The sequence below is a fragment of the Tamandua tetradactyla genome, chromosome 14 (genome assembly GCF_023851605.1).
Source record: "Tamandua tetradactyla isolate mTamTet1 chromosome 14, mTamTet1.pri, whole genome shotgun sequence".
Classification (NCBI taxonomy): domain Eukaryota; kingdom Metazoa; phylum Chordata; class Mammalia; order Pilosa; family Myrmecophagidae; genus Tamandua; species Tamandua tetradactyla.
The window spans coordinates 64,050,821-64,073,338 of NC_135340.1; the positions used below are offsets into that span (position 1 = coordinate 64,050,821).

General features: G+C 35.1%; 2 protein-coding genes across 10 annotated transcripts in view; one reads left to right on the top strand and one right to left on the bottom strand.

The window, feature by feature from the left end:
- Positions 1–5,062, bottom strand: part of FAM227B (family with sequence similarity 227 member B) — a 310,848-nt gene extending 305,786 nt beyond the window's left edge. For 5 of the 8 annotated variants that reach the window (XM_077127827.1, XM_077127829.1, XM_077127821.1 and 2 more), the window contains exon 1: positions 4,929–5,062. The gene's annotated coding sequence lies outside the window, so the exon portion shown is untranslated. The other 3 variants (XM_077127825.1, XM_077127824.1, XM_077127822.1) reach the window with 3 other exon arrangements.
- Positions 4,987–22,159, top strand: DTWD1 (DTW motif tRNA-uridine aminocarboxypropyltransferase 1). 2 transcript variants are annotated; one of them, XM_077127843.1, is made up of 6 exons: positions 5,017–5,117; positions 7,401–7,516; positions 9,401–9,721; positions 13,935–14,078; positions 15,718–15,976; positions 21,810–22,159. In XM_077127843.1, exons 3-6 carry the CDS (start codon positions 9,458–9,460, stop codon positions 22,055–22,057), a joined length of 915 nt encoding a protein of 304 aa, XP_076983958.1. In that variant the 5' UTR covers positions 5,017–5,117; positions 7,401–7,516; positions 9,401–9,457; the 3' UTR covers positions 22,058–22,159. The 2 variants fall into 2 exon arrangements, with proteins under 2 accessions (XP_076983957.1, XP_076983958.1); XM_077127842.1 differs by lacking the exon at positions 7,401–7,516 and having other exon boundaries at positions 4,987–5,117.
- The last annotated feature ends 359 nt before the right edge of the window (positions 22,160–22,518 follow it).

Consider the following 22,518-nt stretch of genomic DNA (forward strand, 5'->3'; position numbering starts at 1 on the left):
CTCTTCTGTCTTTTCGTATCTGACTCTAGTGCTCCCTTTAGTATTTCTTGCAGAGCTGGTCTCTTGGTCACAAATTCTCTCAGTGACTTTTTGTCTATAAATGTTTTAATTTCTCCTTCATTTTTGAAAGACAATTTTGCTGGATATAGAAGTCTTGGTTGGCAGTTTTTCTCTTTTAGTAATTTAAATATATCATCCCACTGTCTTCTAGCTTCCATGGTTTCTGCTGAGAAATCTACACATAGTCTTATTGGGTTTCCCTTGTATGTGACAGATTGTTTTTCTCTTGCTGCTTTCAAGATCCTCTCTTTCTCTTTGACCTCTGACATTCTAACTAGTAAGTGTCTTGGAGAACGCCTATTTGTGTCTATTCTCTTTGGGGTGCGCTGCACTTCTTGGATCTGTAAATTTAGGTCTTTCATAAAAGTTGGGAAATTTTCAGTGATAATTTCTTCCATTAGTTTTTCTCCTCCTTTTCCCTTCTCTTCTCCTTCTGGGACACCCACAACACGTATATTTGTGCGCTTCATATTGTCATTCAGTTCCCTGATCCCCTGCTCAAGTTTTTCCATTCTTTTCCCTATAGTTTCTGTTTCTTTTTGGAATTCAGATGTTCCATCCTCCAGTTCACTAATTGTAGCTTCTGTCTCTTTAGATCTACCATTGTAGGTATCCATTGTTTTTTCCATCTTTTCTTCTTTGTCCTTCACTCCCATAAGTTCTGTGATTTGTTTTTTCAGATTTTCTATTTCTTCTTTTTGTTCAGCCCATGTCTTCTTCATGTCCTCCCTCAATTTATTGATTTGGTTTTTGAAGAGTTTTTCCATTTCTGTTCGTATATTCAGCATTAGTTGTCTCAGCTCCTGTATCTCATTTGAACTATTGGTTTGTTCCTTTGACTGGGCCATATCTTCAATTTTCCGAGCGTCATCCATTATTTTCTGCTGGTGTCTGGGCATTTGATCAGATTTCCCTGGGTGTGGGACCCGGCTGGTTGAAAGGTTTTTCTATGAAATCTCTGGGCTCTGTTTTTCTTTTCCTGCCCAGTAGGTGGCGCTCGTGGCGCTCGTCTCTCTGCAGGGCCCACCAGTAAAAGATGCTGTGGCTCCTTTAACGCGCCAATCCGAATCTTGCAGTCGGCCTGGGAAACCGCGCCTGGAGGGGGGGGTCGCCGGCCGCCGGGGCTTGGGGGAGTGCCGGTCCAAATTGCCCAGCTGGCCCGAGACACCAAGCATGGCAGGAGGGCCCCGCTATCCAACGTTCCCAGTCAGACCGGGGAGCCACGTGCGTGGAGGGGACCCCAGTCGCCAGCCGCCCCGGCCGGGAAAATGCGCGCCCCTCGGGTATCTCACCGCAGCGGATTCTCCCTGCCCGTTCAGCCGTTCCAGAATGGGGTACGCTGTCTTTTTGGTCTCTGTCGTGGCTCCGGGAGCTGTTTCATATTGTTTCTGTTTCTTTAGTTGCTGTTCTGGAGGAGGAACTAAGACCCGCGCGTCTTACTAAGCCGCCATCTTCTCCGGAAGTCTCTTCAAGTGTTATTTTAATACAGTTATCAAAAACTACAGCACTATATGTGGTAGAGCATTTTCTTCAAATTGTCTATTGCATCAAAATATTTTTGTTGTAAACCTACTTTATCTCTCTTTTTATGGTGCAGGGGGGTGGGGGTGGGAGTGGTTCTCTTATCACTTCTCTTCCTTCCTTCCCTGGTTCCCTCCTTTCCAATGCCTCTCCATGCTTTCAACAGTAAATCAGGATCGCAACCGCTCCCTGCTCACCTCAGGTTTGGCTTGGAAGAGCGGGTGAGGCGACGCACCGGGTCGGGACGAGAACCACGACCTGAGCTATAGGTTTGGTTTTGTTTTGTTTTGTTTTGTTTTTACTATTTTTATTTTTTTCTCTATATTAACATTCTATATCTTTTTCGGTTGTGTTGCTAGTTCTTCTAAACCGATGCAAATGTACTAAGAAACGATGATCATGCATCTATGTGATGATGTTAAGAATTACTGATTGCATATGTAGAATGGTATGATTTCTAAATGTTGGGTTAATTTCATTTTTTCCGTTAATTAAAAAAAAAAAAGAGAAGGGGTAATTGGAGCTGAAGGGATACAAACTGTGCAACAGGACTGGATATAAAAACTCAGAAATGGACAGCACAATACTACCTAATTGTAATGCAATTATGTTAAAACATTGAATGAAGCTGCATGTGAGGTATGGGTTTTTTTTCTCTCTATTATCGTTTTAATTCTTATTCTGTTGTCTTTTTATTTCTTTTTCTAAATCGATGCAAATGTACTAAGAAATGATGAATATGCAACTATGTGATGATATTAAGAATTACTGATTGTATATGTAGAATGGAATGATTTCTAAATGTTTTGTTAATTTTTTTTTAATTAATAAAAAAAGAAAAAAAGTTAATGTGGGGCAGGCCATGGTGGCTCAGCAGGTAGAGTTCTTGCCTGCCACGCCTGAGACCCGGGTTCGATTCCCAGTGCTCGCTCATGTACAAAAAAAAAAGTTAATGTGATCATAGTATACTGTGTAGCTCAGGGTTGAATGATACATACATAGACATAGTAGTGATAACACTAAATGTTGATTTAACAAAAACTGGTATATCACTATTTTGAGAGATCAGGGAATAAGGAGATATGTTGGGGTAGGGTGATAGAGAGTATTTATGTCCTTGGGGGGTAGTACTATAAGAGCTACCTTTTACTGTCTTTCACAGGGGAGAGCCAACAGATAATTCCTAAAATTGAAAAATCAAGAAATTGCAGTTTAAGTATATTTAGAAATATAGAATAAATAGAAAAAATATTGAAAAGACTTTAAAATTTTTTCCTTTAGAGAAAAGGATTGCGAATAGAGAGTACAGTGGTTAAAAACTTAGAATAGGGCACTAAAATGTGTAAGTTCCTCTAAACACTTATTTACTAGACTCCCTGTAGCAGGTAAAGCGGAGGCCTTGGGACTACATTCTGGCTAATGGAATATGGGCAAAGTGATATATGCCACTCTTAAGATTGACCCTCAAAACTTCCTATGTGACTATTTTTTTTTCCTTATAAAATAAGTTGTGAACTTGAGTCCTAGGAGACAGCAGAAACACTAAAAATTAAAAGAAATCTGGGTCCTCGATTCTAACATATGGGGGAGGAGCATCTCACTAGGAACATCCACACTGGATTTTGTCGGAGAAATAAATGTTAATTGCACTAAGTCACTGAAATGTTGGGAGTTTTTATTACAGCAGTAAATTCACTGTGGTAGTTTTACAAAAATGGCCACATTGTAAATTCTTTTGACAATCCTTTGAGAAATGGGATTTAGGTCCCCTTCCTTGAATTTGGATAAGCACTGGGACTCATGTGTAATCCCCAATATGAGGGAAATGATGCTGTGTTACTTTTTGAGAATGGTCAAAAAAGTACTTGTAGTTTCTGCCGTGTTCATTACATGCTCACCTTTGGAGCCCCAGAGCTAAGCCAAGAAGTCTGACTACCCTGCGGCCATGCTGTGAAGAAGCCCAGGCCATAAAGAGAGGCAGAGGTAGGAGCTCTGCTAGCAATCATAATCCACCCAGCTGAGTTCCCAGAGAAAAGCTGTCCTGCGGTACCCTTCCTGAATTAATGACCACATGATTTGTGAATGGCTATTTTAAGCCCCATATTTTTGGAGTAATTTATTAATAGCAACAGTAACTAAACATTCATCCTAACTAATAAATACCATTTGCCTTTTAATCTGTGTACTTGAAATTCTTTGACACAACTAAAAAATAAGTTAAAAAATAAAATGGTTATAAATTATTCATTCCTGGCTTGAAAGCTTTGCTATAGCTACCTCTCCCCACCCCACCCCCCAGAAAGCTTATCTTTCCCCCTAAATCAGTGGCTTTCAAACATACATTTTACAAACATGACCTAGGGCATAGTACGAGTGTGTGTATATAAACACACCATTAAAAGTGCCATCAAATGATACTTAACAAGTACCAAGCACTGGAATTTCCACTCAATACTACTCATTTTTTAAACTGTAGTTTTGAATAAATTCCCTTGCTTACAAATGGGTCAAGACTTCCACCAGTGGTCCTACACAATCTCCTTTCCAGCTGAAAAGACACCGCCATAAACGACAATCATTCTTCAAGTACTTACCCAAATTTAGCCATTAAGCCTTCACTAACCACTGCATCTCTGAGCTTTTATGAAATTATTAGAATTTATGTCATGTCGTTATATTTTCTGCACTACTCATGCTCAACTTGATATTGTAAACTTATCTGGTTCAGGGTTCTGTCCTTTATCTTCCACTTGGTGAATTCATGGCACTCAAACATATTCTCAATATCTGGCAAGTATGTTTCTAAATCTCACAATTGTTACTATGAACTCCTCCGGCTTAGGTTTTCTTTTGGGTGGGGGCAGGGAAATAGCTTAATCTTCCTATTATGTTTAATTTCAAACTGGAAAAAGCACACATAGTTCCAACTCTTTCTGCGTGTGTAGATTTTACACAAACCAAATCATCAAAACACAAACCATTTCTCTAACAGCTTTCATTACTACTATATAGTACAAGAAATACTTCTCTAGATGCAGCCACAAAACAGCAACAGAACCAAGTTCTCACAATTAAATTATGTGGGGAGATAGGAAAACGGAAAAGTGTTCTGTGGAATCAACATTTCCTCACAACTCACTGCTGCCAGCCCTGAGAGATTTCAAGACCCGCTTCCCAGCTGCGCGGTCGCACCTAGTTCTCGGGAGTACGGTCAGCGCAGGGTTGGCAAGGGGTGTGCAGTCCCCCTCGTCAATCCCCGCTGCTACCCGCTCCACAGCCTCAGGGGAAGGGCGACGCCACCGGCGTCAAGAAGAAAAACCCCGCTCCACAGCTGTCCGGACGGTTACCTCCGCCGCGAAGCCTTGGTCGCGCCCTTCCCTAGCAATTGCCTAGCAACGGTCGGACTCCTCCCTCGGGTGTCACTGGAAAAGCGCTCCGCCGGGTCCTTGTGCGATAGCGATTCGGCGCGCGCGCGCCTCAAGCTCCGGCGGAGCGGAAGACGCGCGGAGCCGTGCGAGGACCCCGCGGCTGGGCAGGTCTGAGTTCGCTCGGTTCTTTGGCGGCAGTGTGCGCGCCTTTCTGGGCACCGGTGGGCACAGATGGAGCTGTGCGGCCGCGGGTAGTGTCCGCTCCTCGTCAGGGCCTCTCGGAGGTCTTGCCTGTGCCACCTTTGAGCGGTGCCTCGGTCCCAGAGCGGGCACTTGCGTTTTGAAGATCTTGTGGGCCCTTGTGGTGGGGGCGGGGGGGGGGGGGTAGATATTTCATCAAAAATTATTTTCATTTCTAACAACCTTCGGTGTTTTCGCCCCTAGGAAAGTCTGTCCTGGCAAAGTCGGTCCCTTTGAGAACCCCGTTGTTTATTTTTTTGGTATTCGGAGAAGTTTGTGGGGGGTTGGTAATCACGGAGTGCGAAGCACAGTACAGACACAGAAATAGGTCTGCCATGCTATTAAAATATAAGATTATGGGGCGGGCCGCGGTGGCTCAGCGGGCAAAGTGCTTGCCTGCTATGCCGGAGGACCTCGGTTCGATTCCCGGCCCCAGCCCATGTAACAAAAAACGGAAAAACAAAATACAATAAAACAAGAAAATGTTTAAAGATGTTTCCCTTTCTTCCATCCTTCCTTCCTTCTCTCTGTCTAAAAAAAAAAAAATATAAGATTATGATTACATAATAGCAAGCGAAATTGTTTCTTGTGTCTAAATTATTTCTTTGGGAGTGTAAGAAAGTAAGGAGAAATATTAATGACACTTAGGGTGCCATTTCCACGCTTTTGAATGACAAAATCGCTACTTGATTTAGAAATCTTAAAAAAAAACAACATGTAAGGACTACTTCCTATTAATCACAGTATACCGTAAGAAAGATAACTGGGGCAAGACCGTTTGCCAACCGCTGGTCGGTAATGTGGAAGGGCCTTTAGTCCTGTATGAAAAAGGATGGTATCTTGGTTAAAAACTAATGTTGGGCTTGTACATATTATGTGATCAGATTCTTAAACGTAGTCCAGAAAGAAATTTGACGTGAATATTATGTAGTACTGAATTGGTCCACGCTACAGGATAGTAGAGTCATATAATCCATTGGGAAGTGAATCAACCTGCTTGCAACCAGGAGCTTTTTCATTACTCTTGCAAAATTCTGCCAAGCTGTCTTTTGTGAGCTTGGCTGATTATGATCCCTATTGGTAGTATGTCGGGTACTTCATTAGTGAGATACATACTGGATTGTCTGTTTTCAGAATAGTTTTGATTTTGTTAAAAAATATTTGTTGAAATATTTCTGCTGAACAATTGACGAGGGTAGGTGGTAGCAAGAAAAAATTCTGCTCCTGCAGCGTTGACTGTCAGATAGGAGGGATAGATTCACCAAAAGGTAACTCCAAATTAAAGTACATTTTTCATGTCAAATATGTGGAATCAATAATAAGTGTTCAAAAGTAGAGAAGTGGAAGGTATTGCTATAGTGCATCTATGAGTTGATAAGGAATTGAGTTGAGTCCTGGCTTAGAGACTGAAAATAAAGGATTATGTGCAAGGTAGAATTGATGCAATGTGTTGAGTAATTAGTTTTCAGGGAGAAGAGGGTAAGGAGGAGTAAAAAAATTAGTTTTCGGCCTGAGTGGCAGAATGATGGCTAAACATCAAGGTAAAACTATTTTTTAGTTCCTTAGGAATAAAATTTTATTTGCTGTTTTCTTAGTTTTTCTTTTAACTCTCATGACTCTAGTCTGCATGGCTGCAGGATTTCCCTACACATTTTTTTTATGTTAATATGTATGTTTTGAAGTTTTTGAATAATCATGTTTGCCACAAATAGTGAGTACACGTTTGAGGTAAGCTGTTGGCTAGGCCAGGACAGATGGCCTGGTCATATGGTTTCAGAGACTTTTGGAGGGAGCTTAACTGCTGGTGTCTTCTGTCTGGACACTTAAACCATAGGTGACAGTGTGTAGGTGAAGTTGTGGAGGGAATCATAAATATTTCCCTTTCACCATTTCACGGGTATCTGTGTTGTTTGACTTGGGCAGAGGAAGAACACTTGTATAAGACTTCTCTAATATCCGTTTGGTTCTATGGACAGACGGCCAGCAAAATGTGGGGGGTGGGGTGGATTTCTGAGCAGTGCACTTTGAGGGCCCTAGAATAACTCCAGAAATTTGCCAGTACTTTTCCATTGAATGTCAGACAACCACATTGACTTTTAAGGCAACCCTAGGACATTCCTCAGCCCCACTAAGCCTGAGCCCTTTGGTAGCAAGCTAACCCATTAATCGCTACTGGAATACCAGGAACCAGGTTAAATTGGTCTGGTCCAGTTTCTTTTTTAGGACAAGTTCCATGATCTGGATAACTTAGGACTATTACGGCCTAAAAGTGTTTCTTTGTAAGAACCTCGGGCAACATCAGAACAACCCAAACCTAAAGGATTTAGGTAATAATTAGCTTGCCAAGTGCAGGGATTAGAACTCTATTAGTTTGTGACAGTTGACATTTTGTTAACCAACAGAGGATCTGAAACTCCCATTTCTGGGAACTAATAGGATGTATTCCCAAACTCTTAAAGCTGTTCCTGTTCTTATAATGAATTTTTTTTTTTAATCTTTGTCAAGAGTTCTTTGACTGAATCTGTAGGTGGACTTTAAAAGATCTGGAACCCCCCTGAAATTGTGTGCAAAATACTGTGTCTGTGTGTGCATTTTCGAGGGATAAAGTTCAAGATTCAAATACAAGTCTTAAAAGGATCCAAGACTCAAGAAAAGATATTAACATAATATCCTGCACTCTCCTAATGGTTGGGAGCGTATTTACAAAGATAGAAGCTATTTTCTAGGCAGGTTACTTGAAGTGGGGTTTAGAAGTAGGTAATGTTTTCTGTGTGTAAGGCAGGAGGAAGGAAGTGGACTATCCTCAATATCAGTTTCTCTGAGCCACCAAAAAATGCAAGCTTGCGTCTAATCAGTACATATCAAAATTTTTTACTGTATTTTGTTATTCCTTTTGGGTAAAATGACAAGTATATTTTACTTTCCATCAATGACCAGCACACTTTTCTTTTCATCTTTTTTATTTGGGCCTAAAACTCACAGGGATCTACAATCTAAAAAGTTTCTGATGAGTAACTAAATTAGATCACTAACTTTTTTTTTTAACTTTTTTTATTGTATAGTATAACATATAAACAAAGCAAAGAAATAAAATAGCGATAGTTTTGAAGCATTCTTCAACGAGTGGTTACAGGACACTAACTTTTTTTAGTAAGCTATGTTCGATTTTATGTTCCAGTGGACTTTTTGTTCATTTTATATTTGTGAGATCACCGAAAATTTCCTTTTGCAATCGCAGCATTTCTCCTGTGAGCATTTATGCGCAAAGTGCCTGAAGCCCCATAGTTAAAAACACCTCAGTGCCATAAGGCTTTATCATAAGAGAATTATTTTACAGCTGTGGAATGCATATCAAATTAAAAAGACCCAGTCTCTAGACCTTGAAAGATATCTTGCTTATAGGGTATACAGGTAACAGTTTTGGTAACCATCATCCTTCCTCAAAGAAAATATTAAGTGGGGAAGTTATTTTACTATTTTGTCTCTAATATTAGAGAACCTGAATAGTGTGTATTTTTAAAACGTAGTATGAATTTGTAAAGTGAATGAACATTAATGCTACTTTGTAAGAATTAAAAATTTATGATCAGACTTGAATTTTCTGGGCAGGTGTGTCAGCTTATGGGGTATTTTACAAATTATAATTGCTAATGAGTGTTTAGTTATATTATGTGTTTGTCATTATTTTAAGTTTGAAATGAATATATCTTTTAGAATATATCAAATAAAATTTTACTCATTTTACTGGAACCTTGGATTTTCCTTAGAATTATGATTAAGATTTGATGTCATGTAATATCAGTTTAGAGAAAGTGCTTACAGGGTTGAATGCATTCTTGTCCAATATTAATATTAAACCACTACTTTCTTAACATAAAAAAATGTTGCCTTCTTTTTAACAAAAGTCATTGTCAATACCTAACGTAAATATATTTTTGTACTTAAACTTCATATTTGAAATTTTTTTTATGTCACCACCTTTCTGTTTTTATGGTGCAAAAGGATAACAGTAATTTGGTGTCACTGAGTTTTTTTTTATTTTATTTCTTAAAGCATGCCAATTTAGTGGTTTTAAATTTCTAATTATTGTTTGTTAATAAGTACTAAACTAGCACACAGTTGTGAATTAAATTATTTTAAATAATTTTTTGTAAGGATGATGAATAATATGTTTCCTGTTTTTTATTTTGCCCCCCCCCTTTTTTTTACAGTGCGCTTGTGATACGTATTTTAGAGATAGATGTCAAACTTTGGTTTGAATAAAAAAAATGTCTCTCAGTCCACCTATATTTTTCAAAGAAAGTGAAGAAAATAACTCAAAATATGTGGAAGTAAAACAGTCACAAACTACTTCCCTAGCTTCAGACGATCCCCTTCAAAACTTGTGCTTAGCATCTCAAGAAGTTCTTCAAAAAGCTCAACGAAGTGGAAGATCCAAGTGTCTCAAATGTGGTGGCTCAAGAATGTTCTACTGCTATACATGTTATGTCCCAGTTGAAAATGTACCTATTGAAAAGATTCCACTTGTGAAGGTTGGTAAAAAATTTTAATTATTTGAAAGTAGGAAAATAGACTTGGAAAAGATGCCTCATCTTGGCATGCCCTAATGTAATTGACAAGCTTGATAATTTCATTTTGAAAATAAGTTGTAATTCATGGAAAATTTAATCCTATAGATTTTTAACCCTATTTGTTTTTCTTATCTCTGTAAAAAGAGAAATATTGCCAGAACTCTTGCTTCTGAGGTGAATGGTGGTGTTTTTAATGAAATTATTTTTAAATTAACAATTATAATTTATTTATAAGATAGGAAGAAAGTGAATACCCCAAGTGACAAGTTTATAAACAAACCTGAAGGAGCGTCAAAAACTACCTCAGGGTCTTGGACTGCTCCTTAAGAAGCCACCATCCTAATAGAACTAGGGTTGATTTTACCTAGGTTTTTGAGATTAGCCCCAAATTAGGAGTGGAAACGGAGAACATGTCAGTGACCAAAACTACTAAAATAAAATTCAAAAGAGTAAGACCTACACATTAAGCTATATTATAATCATAATTTTTTTCAGCCAGTTTATTAATTGATTAGAATTGATTGCTTACCTATCAATCTTTCTGGTACTTCCCAAGACTACTTTTATGTAGGCAGTAGTCCCTAGACAATCATGTGTGCCTAATCAAAGAAGAATTTATTGCATATATGTTAATGTGTATAGCACTCTTCTGGACTTTAGGAATAAATCAGACACTATATGAAATTTCACTGCTGACCGTAAAGAAACTAAACTATACCTGGACTCTTTAGAACTTGCCATTAAGAAAATAAATTGTAACTATACTTAAAAATATTTAAATGGTAATTTTGAGGTTTATTTAAATTTGAAGCAAAAAATTTACTTTAATACTCAGATTTTGTTACTTAAATCTCAGTTTTGGTCTTCTCAGGAGTTTAACATTACCATTTCAGAATAGCCAGTTCAGTGGAAAGTTCACTGGACAAAATAAGGAAGCATGGAATTTAATATAAGCTTCACAGTTCCTTGGAAAAACTGAGAGCTTGAGAATAATATATATATATATATTTTAAGTTTCCCATTATTACAGGAATGTTATACTTCAGGGTACAGTTTTTGAAGAATTATTTCATCTTTGATTTATATCAGAGTCACATAAAATATCCCACTATGTTATATCTTAAGATGTGTTCAGAGAGAATTATAGACCAAAATAATAAAAGTAAGTAATATATTGACAAGGCAGGTATTTTCATAGATATTTAATAATAAAAGATTATTTTTCCTATCAGTGGTCTAATGTTCACTATTTAATAGAAATGACTCAAAAACCATGCCATGTATTTGAACAACTACTGGACTGTGCAAAATTTTCCAAAGTATTTATGTTTTAATTACCATATATAAAAAATTTGATCTGTTGGTATATTTTAATAGTAATAAAATGCCACTAAACTTTCTGATTTCTGCCTTATCTTTACTATAACGAATCATTTGACATCTGCTCTTAGATAGCCTGCTTGGGAAGGAAGAATAACTTTATAGTGAGTAAGTCCCTCCCAAGCTTTAAATTTTAGTCTAGGGAATTAATTCATAAATGTCTTTATTTTAATGCAGAATATGATCTTTAAAAGCTATGAGAGATATATAAACAAAGATAAACAGTGCTCTTGACATTTTTTAAAATGGGAGAAGGAAATCAGAAGGGAAAGGAAAGCTTCATCTTTATTAGATTCCTAGAATTTAAAAGGCTCCCTTTGTTCTTTTTGAAAAAAATTGATAGGATAAGGCTTTCCTTCCTAAAGTTTTGATAAACTTGAGCAGAAAGTTTTGTGGTAAATCTATAGAACGTGTCTACTCAAACTGCCATCTGGTGAGTTCTATTGGTGTTACCCTGTACCTTTCATCATGTAAGAAATATCTTCCTTTAAAGTGTATAAACTAGAACACGGACCTATATTTCTGTGACTTGCTCTGTTTCTAACTTCTGTTTCACAGTATCAGCGGTCTCAGGCTTGTTCAAAGAAACCTAAAGATGCCTGGACTAGGTGCCAGGAATACTTGAACAAAAACTTGCATTATTGTCTTATACATGTAGACTTTAGTCCATACAACATTCTCTTTTTATTGTGTGGTTTTACACATAGATTAGGTATATGATTTGTAAAATACATTAATAACACTCAGACCTGTGTGTTTGATAGGAGTGATATTCTTCAAGATATTCAACTTATCCAAAATGTTGACAATCTGCTTTAGGAATTTTCAGGCCATTCAGTCAACCATAGAAGAAAATCACTTTTACTAGTAACAGAATACTTTGTCATGATCTACTTTCTTTTTCTTCTTTCCTTTTTCCTACCTTCCCTGGGCTAAGATAATACTGGCCTGGTACTGAGAGACCCTGGGGAGAGGGAATGTAGTGTCAACTGAAACTGAGCATCCTGAGGACAGTCTGATGTAGAGTTCAGCCAGAAGTAGACTGGTGTAAAATCATATGTGAACTGCGTACTTAAATGGTAAATTTCCTATAATTAGGTGTTGGTTTGATGATTTGAAGCAATTGACCCATATTTAGAAATGATCATTAGTACTAAACCTTATGTGTTACATCAGCAGGGAAGATGGGAGACATGGTGTTTAAAAGCTTAATTGAAAACTACTTGGGGTACATATTTGTCAGCTATAGTCCTTCTGGGATATATTGTTTATACTGTCCTCTTCCCACATGATAGTACAAGAATAGATAAAAATATATGAAATAGGTTATATTTAGTAGTATGCAGCAGATGCTCCTTTAAAAATAGTTCTAGAGCTAATGATGCATTCAACAAAGTAGACAAATCTCAAAATAGCTATCCTGTATGAAAGATGCCAGACAAAAAGTACATGCTGTATAATTCCAGTTATATAAAATTGTAGAAAATGTAAACTAATCTGTAATGACAGCATATCAATGGTTGCCTAAGAATTGGAGGTGGTAGTTGATAGGGAGAAGGGAGGAAGGGAAGCATGAGAAAACTTTTGGGGGTGATAGATATGTTCTTTATCTTGTTTGTGGCGATGGCTTCACAGGTATAACATGTTAAAAATTATTAGATTGTATACTTTAAATGTGTGCAGTTTAATGTGTAAATTTTATCTCTTTAATAAAACTGCTTTTAAAAAAATAGTGTGTACCCCAGGATAGATACCTAAAATCCTGCCTGTTTAGAGTGGGGTTGGGAGTTGGAGATGGTAGAAAGTATAAATAAATCACTTGGCATCTGAAATAAAGAACCCACCTATGTGGGGCGGGGGGGAGGCGATTATATGTAGTGGGAAAGTTATAACTTGGCTTTTCTTTTCATAATCATGGATGAATGCAGGACTTGTATAAGCATTATAAAGACATACAAATCAAAATGAAATAATATAAAAATCGAACTCAAGGAACTCAAGGGTGTTATTTTTGTTGAGGCAGAGCATAATCCATAAGAAGTAAGTAGTGAAACTTTAAGAGAAAAATACTTAGGCAAGATGATCTCAGGGAGACTTATTTTTGATGTAGAGAGTGTACTTCATAGACTATTATTATTGTTATGTTTTTCCAATAGATAATTTTTATTTCACTTGTGCTGTTAAAGGCCACTGTGGAGAATCATAATGTTCACAACAAAGAATAAGACCTTTGACCTTACAGGGTGTACAAGGAAGAAAATTCTTAACTTGAATTTTCAGTATGAAGCCTTTACCCAATCTCTTTTTAAAATAGCATAAAATCGGGCAGGCTACAGTGGCTCAGCAGGCAGAGTCTCTCCTCCCATGTCAGAGACCTGGGTTCAATTCCCTGTGCATGCCCATGTAAAAGAAAAAAGCATAAAATCAACAAACCTAATGTTTATACAAGTAATATAAAATGTTTTTGGCACAGATACAGAAATTTGAGAAATTGGACTCAATAGTTGTGTAATTTAAATGAAAATGACATTAGAACTTTTCCTTTAAGAGCAGATTCTGTGTTAAATGAGTTGAAAATAATTGTTCTATTACCTGATTAGCAGTATCAAGGAAGAAGTGTGGGTTTGCTGTATGTCTTCTCATGATTCTTAATATTCTGGTCTAGAAAAGTGTGGCTTTCAAACCATAAGCATGTTTATAGGAAATTGTTGTAAGTTTGCAATTTAAGCTTTAAAGACTGTTTTTTGTTAGCATGAAAATTAGAATTTTTACATTTGTTTTTTTTTTATTTTAGCTTCCATTGAAGATTGACATCATTAAGCATCCAAATGAAACAGATGGCAAAAGTACTGCTATACATGCAAAACTCTTAGCACCTGAATTTGTAAATATTTACACATATCCTTGCATTCCAGTATATGAAGAAAAAGACCATGAAGTAGGCAGCTTGTTTTCACAACTCTTTATAATGAATCAAAAAATGATTTTTAAACTCCCTTGCCTTCCTGATTTTACTTGAACATGACTTTTTTTTTCTTAATGACCTAGTATTATCCTTATATAGCATTAAACAATATGCAGTTTATTTCAGTGATATTTTCCAAGGGCAAATGATCCTAGACTTATGCTTTTTTGAGTCTTTCTGCTTTTTATAATTATCTGCCTTATTTCTTCATGTTTTTACTCTTTATCAATACTACTTTGCCTGCTTTTACTTTCATCCCTTTCCATTCTCTTTCCTGTGCTACATCTAGATGGTTGAATTTGGTACAAACCAGGAAACCAGATTAAAAGTCTTGCTGGAATATTTTCAGAAAAAAGAAAGACTGAGTTAGAAGAGATTTTAGGAATTCTCACTCAATTAGAGTTTTAGTACATGGCCTTTGTATAATTCTCTTGGCTCCTCAGACACCTTCCTTGTCATTTCTACATTCTTAATTAATTTTCACTTAGTTAAAATTGTCACATCAGTGAGCTATTACTGGTCTTCTTGCTGAAAAATGAATGTTACACTTTTGTCAAAAAATTAGGCTATTGTCTAATGTCTAATAAATTAGTCTATTACTAGTCTTCTTGCAAATATGAATGTTATATTTTTGTCAAAAAATTAGGCCTTGGGTACTAATTTAAGAAACATGTAATTGGTTGGTGTAATCTAGGAACAGATTTAAAAATTAGTTCATTCATTTTTTCCAGAAAGAACTTGGTAAACTTTTCCTTTTCAGTATATTTTTTTTGGTTGAATTCATACAGAGTTGTGTTTGTAAATAATATTTGAGTGTTTTTGGTTCTAGGAATATAATTCTTTCCTTCTGTGATTAGCTAGGTCACCATTCTCAGTACAAACATGCATAAGAAAGGTGGTACTATATATATTTAATTTTTCCTGGAATATTAGATTTTTTATTTCAATTTTCAGTATAATAAATAATACTTTAACAAATGTTCTTGAGCATTGTATCTGTGTGTTTTTATATTATTTTATTAAGATAAATTGCTATAATGAAAATATTAGGTGAAATGGTATGAACTTTTAATGTTCTTTCTTTAAAACTGACAGATTTATGTCATGAAGAATAATACTATTTATATTCTGTCATGAATAATAATACTGTTTAGCCCTTCCATCACCTAATGGCATTAAAAGCCCATTACACCATATCTTCATCAACACTGACTATATCATTTGTTTTATCTTTGCTTACTATATATGTAAAAATAGTATTTAGTCAGTGAGCTGTTTGCAGTAATTCTTTCACAAAGTATCATGTACTTTGCCTTTTATCATGTGAGATATTATGTAATTTTTAGCCTTTTAGTTCCAGTTACAATGAACTTGACCTCTATTAATCAATGAATAACTTATTTTGATAAAATTCTTTTCATTATTATGATTATAAATTATTAGAGAGGAACCCAAAATTTTAGCGTACATATTTAAAAAGCATATACAATAAAGCCTAATGTTAATTCTTAGATAGTAAACATTCTTTTTCTCTTACAATTTTAAGTCATTGGAATTTATTCATTTTAAAGATCATAAAAGCACACTGTTAATCTAAGTTTCTTTGCTTTAGGTTGCACTTGTGTTTCCTGGACCTAAGTCTGTCTCAGTAAAAGATATTTCTTTTCATCTGCAAGAAAGGATTCGAGGTAATGTTAGAGGTAAAAGTGATGACCCTGACAAACCACCTAGTAAACGCAAAAAAACTGAAGGACAAAAGGACCATGATTTGGATGACAGCAAGTGGAAAGACACAACACTGAAAAAAATTATATTTATAGATAGCACCTGGAACCAAACAAACAAAATATTCACTGATGAGCGACTTCAAGGTAAGAAGAGGTTTTTTTGGCTTTTGTTGTTGAAAGGAGAATTGCATTGAATACTCATGTGCCTTTCCCCAAGTTTACACATCATTAACATTTTTTAACATTTGTTTTATTTGTCTTTCTCTATTATATATATATATGTGTGTGTATGTGCCTGTGTTTTTACTTATATATATATATATATTTTTTTTTTTTGGTTGGATTTTTTTGAAAGTGAGTTCCAGGCTTTAATACACTTCACTTTTAATATTTCAGTGTATGTCTCCTAGGAATAAGAACATTTTCCTACTTAATAATCACAATACCATTATCACTCCTAAAAATTAGTAATATATCTGTATAGTCCATATTTGAATTTCCCTAATTGTCCTCAAAATATGTTTTATAACTTTTTTCTCCCTGATGCAGCATTTAAAGCCCTCACATTATGTCAGTTCAATCTCTTAATCTAGAGCAGTCTACTTGTTTTGTTTTGTTTTTTTATATATCTTTATTAAGAAATCTTCAAACACACATTCCAGACATGATGTACAGTCAGTGGCTCACAATATTATCACATAGTTGTGTATTCATCACCATGATCATTTTTAGAACATTTGCATCACTCCAGAGAAAGAAAAAGAAAAGAAAAAATTCATACATTCCATACACTTACCCCTCCCTCTCACTGACCACTAGTATTTCCATCTACCCAATTTATTTTACCTTTGTCCCCCCATAATTTATTTATTTTTTTATCCATTTTTTTTTTCCTCATCTGTCCATACCCTGGATAAAAGGAGCATCAGACACAAGGCTTTCACAATCACACAGTCCCATTGTAAACGTTACATCTTTATACAATGGTCTTCAAGAATCTAGCTTACTGGAACACAGCTCAATAGTTTCAGGTACTTCCCTCCACCCACTCCAATACACCATAAACTAAAAAGGGATATCTATGTAAATGCATAAGAATAACCTCCAGGATAATCTCTCAGCTCTATTTGAAATCCCTCAGCCATCGAAACTTAATTTTGTCTCATTTCTCTCTTCCCCTTCTGAGCAAAAAGGCTTTCTCAATCCCCTGATGCCAGGTCCCAGCCCATCCTGGAATTTCTGTCCCATGTTGCCAGGGAGGTTTACACCCCTGGGAGTCATGTCCCACATAGGAGGGAGAGCAGTGAATTCACCTGCTGAGTTGGTTTAGAGAGAGAGGCCACATTTAGTCAACAAAAGAGGTTCTCTAGGGGTGACTCTTAGGGCTAATTTTAAGTAGGCTTAGCTTGTCCTTTGCAGGAATAAGTTTCATAGGGGTGAACCCTAAGATTGAGGGCTCGACCTTTTGATTTGGTTGTCCCCACTGCTTGCGAGAATATTAGAAGTTCTACAAATGGGGAAGTTGAATATTTCCTCCTTTCTCCCCAGTCCTCTAAGGGGACTTTGCGAGTACTTTTTTATTTACTGCCCAAATTACTCTGGATATATCACACTAACCTAGACAAACTAACAAAATCACATGCCCTATTCAAGAGTCCATGTACTTATGGTGTTCAACTAAATTGACTTTACAACCTAAATTAGGAAATGCACTCCCCAAAATATAAATTTTGCACCCAATAAAAGTCCACTTGTTTTTGTTTTCAGTGGCTTAGACTTTCTTGAAGAGGACAGATTAATTATCTAAATGTTTCATCATGATTAGATTGCATTTAAATATTTTTGACTAGGATAAATTCAGGGTTGTCTGTGACAATTCCAATCTATGCCCATTATTTTGGTGTAATTATTGAAAGTATGACCTTTCACTCCCAGAAATGAACTTGTTTAGCTCATATGTTATATGGTTGCCCTATTCAGTTGTATACTTATTACCTCAAATCAGGAGGCATATAATGTTTTGTTGCATTATTGGCTTGATTACTTCATTAAAATGGTGACTGCCAGTTTTCTCCATTATAAAGGTTTATTTTCTTCTTTGTAATTAGTAAATAATCTGTGAGCTGATACTTTGAGACTGAACTGTTTCCCAGCAGCCTTTCACTGAATCTTTTGATATCCTTGCCTAAATGAACTAAAGTTTAAAAAATGGTGATTTTCTGCTTTTATTATTTCTTTTACATTTGGTTAGTTGGAATTCTTATATAAAGAAGGTGGTTTCTTTATCTCCCTTGTTTTATTCTCTTCATCCTCCCCCTGTACCTACTATCTATCACAATGGTCTTATAGATTTTGTTTTTTATTTAATATGTTATACTCTATCACTAGTGGTATTCTTTCTGATGCTCAGATTATTTTGCATTAATTTTGTGAAGTAACATTTTTCTGTTTTGAATAAATTTCAGGTTTAATGGCCTTCTCATTTTTTAAGTATCTGCTGAATGTTTAATTATGCCCCCCTTTCTGGTATAGTTTGTACTTCTTTTTTCTTGATTAATCTTACCAACAGTTGTCAAAATTAGCCTTTTAAAAGAACTAGCTTTTAGTTTTATGATCATTTCCTTTTTTGCTACATTTTGTATCGCATTAACTTTTGTTCTTTATTGTTTCTTCTTAATTTATTTGGGGTTTGCTATTGTTCTTTTACATCTTGAATGTGATATTTAAATTTCTGTCATTTTTCTATTATTAATATTTTAATACTATAAATTTCCCCAAGTACAGCTTTATATGCATCCAATATGTTTATTCTCTATTGTTTTATAACATTCATTGTGATTTTCATAAGTAGGTCATCTGGGAAATTTCTTAATATTCCAAAGCAAATGAAGATTTTGGTAAAAACTTGCTTCTAAATTTAATGCTTTGTGATCAGAGAATATGAGTAGTATGACAATGGTAGAAGAAGAAACTGGAAAAATTCAAATTAGGAATGCCCTTATATAACATGCCTGGGAATTTAATCTTTTTCTTATGGATCCTGTGACATCACGAAAGAATTTTAAGCCTATAAATGACACAAGTAGATTGTGTTTTAAATCTAATGGAAAGAGCAGGGCTGGGACCAAGCTTCCATCTCCAACTCTGCCACTAAATAGGCAAATTGTTGTTGTTGTTTTTAAATTGTATTGCATTTTTAAATAAAATATGATGCATACAAAAGAATATATATAGCACCATTAAGTTATGGAACATAATGATATAATGAATGGTTAAGAATCCAAGCTCTAGACTATTATCAATAACTATCTGTGTTTTCCTTCCTTAGGCAATCTTCTTACTCATTCTACTGAGTTAACTTTGTTCTCCTAAATTAGGTGTTTATTCCTTCTTTTACTTTTTAAGTTTATAGTTTCACTATGTATGTATGCTTTCATAAACTATATGTTTAGTTTTGCTTGATTTTGAGCTGTATGTGGTTTTCTTGGAACTTGTGTTTTAAACTCACCATTTTGTTTCTAAGATTTATCCTTATTGTCATATGATTGTTAACTATAGGTCATTTTCTCTGCTGTATATTACCCATTATGTGAATACACTATAGTGTATCCAGTCTTCTGTCAATGAAACACTTGGAGTGGTTCTAATTTTTCTAATACAAATAGTGCTATTATGAGCTTTCTTGTGTATATGCAAGCTTCCTCTAGAAAATATACCCTAAGAGTAAAGGTCTAAGTATGAGAATACTCAGCTTACAAGGTAGTGTCAAATTGTTTTCCAAAGTGGGTATATCTGTACTCTTATCATTAATGTGCATTGCTTCGTAACCTCTTCCACCATGATATTATCAAATGTTTGATTTTAGCTAATATAGTGAGCATTGAGCATCATTTCATTTGTTTATTTGGCCACACACATCCTATTCTATGAAATGCTTATGTCCATTTTTCTGATAGTTTGTTTATCTTTTCTTAGTAAATGTAATAATAATTTGTTTCTATACCCTCTGGAAGTTTGTGGCTTATTTTTCAGTTCTTTTGTGGTGTCTTTTGGGCAACATAAGTTGTTCTTTTTAATACATATTTATTAAAGTAGAGAAGTTGTAGATTTACAGAAAGATTGTGCAAAAACTAGTTTCCATGCACTCCGTTATCAACACTTTATATTAGTGTGATATTTTTGTTGTAATTGATGAAAGGATATTATTATAATTATAGAATTAACTATTGTCCATAGTTCATATTAGTAGTCACAATTTGTGTTATACAATTGAAGGTGTTTTGTTCTTTTTAATTTTTATTCTAATAATATATATACAGTACAATTTCCCCTTTCAACCACATAACATTCAAAATTATGTGCCATCATCACCACCCTCTGTTACCAAAATATTTCCATCAATCTAAGCAGAACGTCTGCACGATTAAGCAATAAACACAGTCCCCAGCCCCGGTTAACCTGTATTCTAGTTTCTGACACTATGAATTTGCTTTTTGTAATTATTTAGTATCATTGAGATCATATAATATTTGTCCTTTTGTGTTTTGCTTATTTCACTCAACATGATGTTTTAAGAGTTCATACATGTTGTTGCTTATATCAGGACTTCACTCCTTTTCGTGGCCGAATAATATTCCTCTGTGTGTGTGTATGCAACACATTTTGTCTATCCAGTCATTTGTTAGCAGACACTTGGGTTGCTTCCACCTTTTGGCAATCATGAATAATAGTGCTGTGAACATCCATATGTAAAAATCTGTTCATGTTCTGCTTGCAGTTCTTTGGAATATATACCAGGAAGTGGGGTTGCTAGGTCATTGGTAATACTTAACTGTCTGAGTTAAAACTGTTTTCCACAGCAGCTGCATCATTTTACATAGGTATTCTCTCTCTAAATACTGTCTCTCCTGTTCTCCCTATTCTCTCCTGTGGGACACCTATTAGATATTCTATCCTACATTTCTCTCAATATCCTAATACTCTTTATTTCTTCCTTGTCCTGTCTGCTTCATTTTTGAGGTGGATCAGTAGATTTTGGTAACTTTTTTTGGTAAAAGTTGGAGCATGATAGTAAGAAATCACTGATGACTCATAGGTTCCTAATTTGGGTCTGTGGGCTACCTTTGATGATACCTTTTCATTTGTATTTCCCACTTTAAAAAATAAAATGTGCTAAAAATAAAGTATGGCAATATAAATAATATAAATAATAAGTTATTTATTATTTATTTATTAATAAATACTATTTATTATTATAACTAATAAGTCTGAATACTATTCTGAAATGCTAAAACTAAAAGCATTCTGTGTTTGTATGCTGACATCTGAATTATGAAAGATGAGAGCAGTGTTCTGTGGTTTCATGAATCATTTCCTTTTTTAAGTGTGCAAAAGCAAGACATTCTTGCTGAGTGCATCATTGAGGCTCAGCAGCATGGTTGTGACAGACGTTAAAGAAACACTTATAGGTACTTTGTTCATGAGTAAAGAGCCTAAAATTGATAATCTAGAAGTAAACTTTTAATAGTATTAAGGTCCATTAACTTCCCTGTTTCTCTCAATGAGTTTCAGAAAGTCAAAGAATTGAATTTTTATCCTCGTGGAAATTGATGAATTTAGTCCTGTTATAGGACCTGGTATTTTTGGGGGGGGTGGGGGAGGGGGGACTGCTATATTTTATTTTATTAAAATAACAACACTGGTAAAAGATAGGTGATATCTTAGATGATAACTAATTTTAACCCCTTGCTACAAGGTCCAAGACTCAGAGGTAACTCGCATGTTTAACATTTCATTCCATCTTATGTTTCTTATGTGTGTACCTTAATATATTTAAGGAAATATCCTCTTTGGAATTAGGATTGAAGAAATATATCTATGTTTTTTTAAAAATTCTTAAAATAATTAAGAGAAATGATTATCATTGTGTCACACCCTGTGGTTAAGAAGAAATATTCATACTTTTTTTTTTTGGCAGGGTTGTTACAAGTTGAATTGAAAACAAGAAAAACTTGCTTTTGGCGCCATCAAAAAGGAAAACCAGATACCTTCCTTTCCACAATCGAAGCCATTTACTACTTTCTAGTAGAATACCATGTTGATATACTGAAAGAGAAATACAAAGGACAATATGACAATCTTCTATTTTTCTATTCTTTTATGTACCAGTTGATAAAGAATGCCAAATATTCTGGAGACAAAGAAACAAAAAAATGTATCCATTAATGTTTTTGTTTCATCACATAATTGTGTGTCCATTAATTTTTAGCAAAACTTTCATGTCATTTTACTTTGCCAAAATTAATAAACTTATAATTGTGCTTGGTTTATACTTAGAAAATGGTAATACCTTCAAGACACTTGAAAAAAACACTGGTTTCATACATTTTCCCTCATATTTCTTCAAAGGAAGTTATATCTAAGGGAATTTTTCAGAGAGAGTGTTGACTGAAAAACACATTTCAGATTTTTTTGCTCAAACTTAGCACATCTCAATTCCATTATTACATTTTAGTATAACATGTTATGTTTATGTAATTATTTTCATTTTAGAGGATTTATGTATTTTCACCTGTATTCACCACCACCTTTAGAAGTAAATGGAGTCAGAATCTCCTTGCCGAAAAAGAAGTGATTTGCTTGAAGTTAGTAGCAAATGTAGGCAGAACTAGAATTAGAGCTCCAAT

Excerpts from the sequence above, each read along its gene's own strand:
- DTWD1 (XM_077127842.1), top strand. The coding sequence starts at position 9,458 with ATGTCTCTCAGTCCACCTATATTTTTCAAAGAAAGTGAAGAAAATAAC. Across the intron at positions 9,722-13,934 it reads AAAAGATTCCACTTGTGAAG|CTTCCATTGAAGATTGACAT; the intron begins GTTGGTAAAAAA and ends TTTTTATTTTAG. Across the intron at positions 14,079-15,717 it reads ATGAAGAAAAAGACCATGAA|GTTGCACTTGTGTTTCCTGG; the intron begins GTAGGCAGCTTG and ends TCTTTGCTTTAG.